Below are 781 nucleotides of genomic sequence, written 5' to 3' on the forward strand. Positions count from 1 at the left end.
TCTAAAACAAAATCTAGATCTTCGAGGTCTCTTGGGCTCGTCTAGAACTTCTCCTTCTTTTCCTCTCTCTCTCTCTCTCTCTCTCTCTCTCTCTCTCTCTCTCTCTCAACGGAAAAAGAAAGAGGTACTCTTCTTGACATCGAACATTTAAAAATTTAAATATTGTTACGAGAATCGATGGGCGGTGCGAATGGGCTCACAAGTGGCTCTTGTATCCTAGACCTAAGACAAAACTCGTGAGATAGATCTTTGAGGTCTCTCGGGCTCGTCTAGAACTTCTCCTTCTCTCTCTCTCTCTCTCTCTCTCTCTCTCTCTCTCTCTAAATAAGAAATGAAAGAGGTTACTCTTCTTGACATTGAATATTTGAAAATTTGAATATTTTTACAAGAATCAATGGGCGGTGCACTTGGGCTCGCTTTTGCGTCGGCTACCTTCAAGCCAAGAAGAGGACGTCTTAGCTGCAACAGAGGTAGAAACAGCTGTAAGATCAGATGCACGAGAAGGGCACTTCAAATCTTGGATTGCTTGCTTTTTGCTTTTTCTTTCTGCGCTCTTGCTCCTCTACAATTTCAATAGCTTCCTCCTTCTGCACCACAGCTAGTACTACTTTACGCGGCCTGCCACTTTTGCCACGTACAGGCTTCGAGCTCTCTCCTCCTGCCTTGCTGATGATTTCTTCCTTCGCCCCCTCTTCCACGTCCTTCTTTGGCTTCCCCATCTCTATAGAACACACACACACACACAAAGAAACACCTCCTTAGACACCACAAAAGCAATGTA

General features: G+C 44.4%; 1 protein-coding gene across 1 annotated transcript in view; it reads right to left on the bottom strand.

The window, feature by feature from the left end:
• Nucleotides 1-334: 334 nt before the first annotated feature.
• LOC147431334 (uncharacterized) overlaps nt 335-781 on the bottom strand; it is a 23,301-nt gene continuing 22,854 nt past the window's right edge. The window contains exon 3 of the mRNA XM_086493934.1: nt 335-721. Within this exon, the coding sequence (XP_086350060.1) occupies nt 489-721 (233 nt within the window). The 3' untranslated portion in view covers nt 335-488. The remainder of the gene's footprint in view (nt 722-781) is intronic.

The sequence above is a fragment of the Adiantum capillus-veneris genome, chromosome 21, assembly GCF_014529385.1.
Source record: "Adiantum capillus-veneris isolate H3 chromosome 21, ASM1452938v2, whole genome shotgun sequence".
NCBI lineage: Eukaryota > Viridiplantae > Streptophyta > Polypodiopsida > Polypodiales > Pteridaceae > Adiantum > Adiantum capillus-veneris.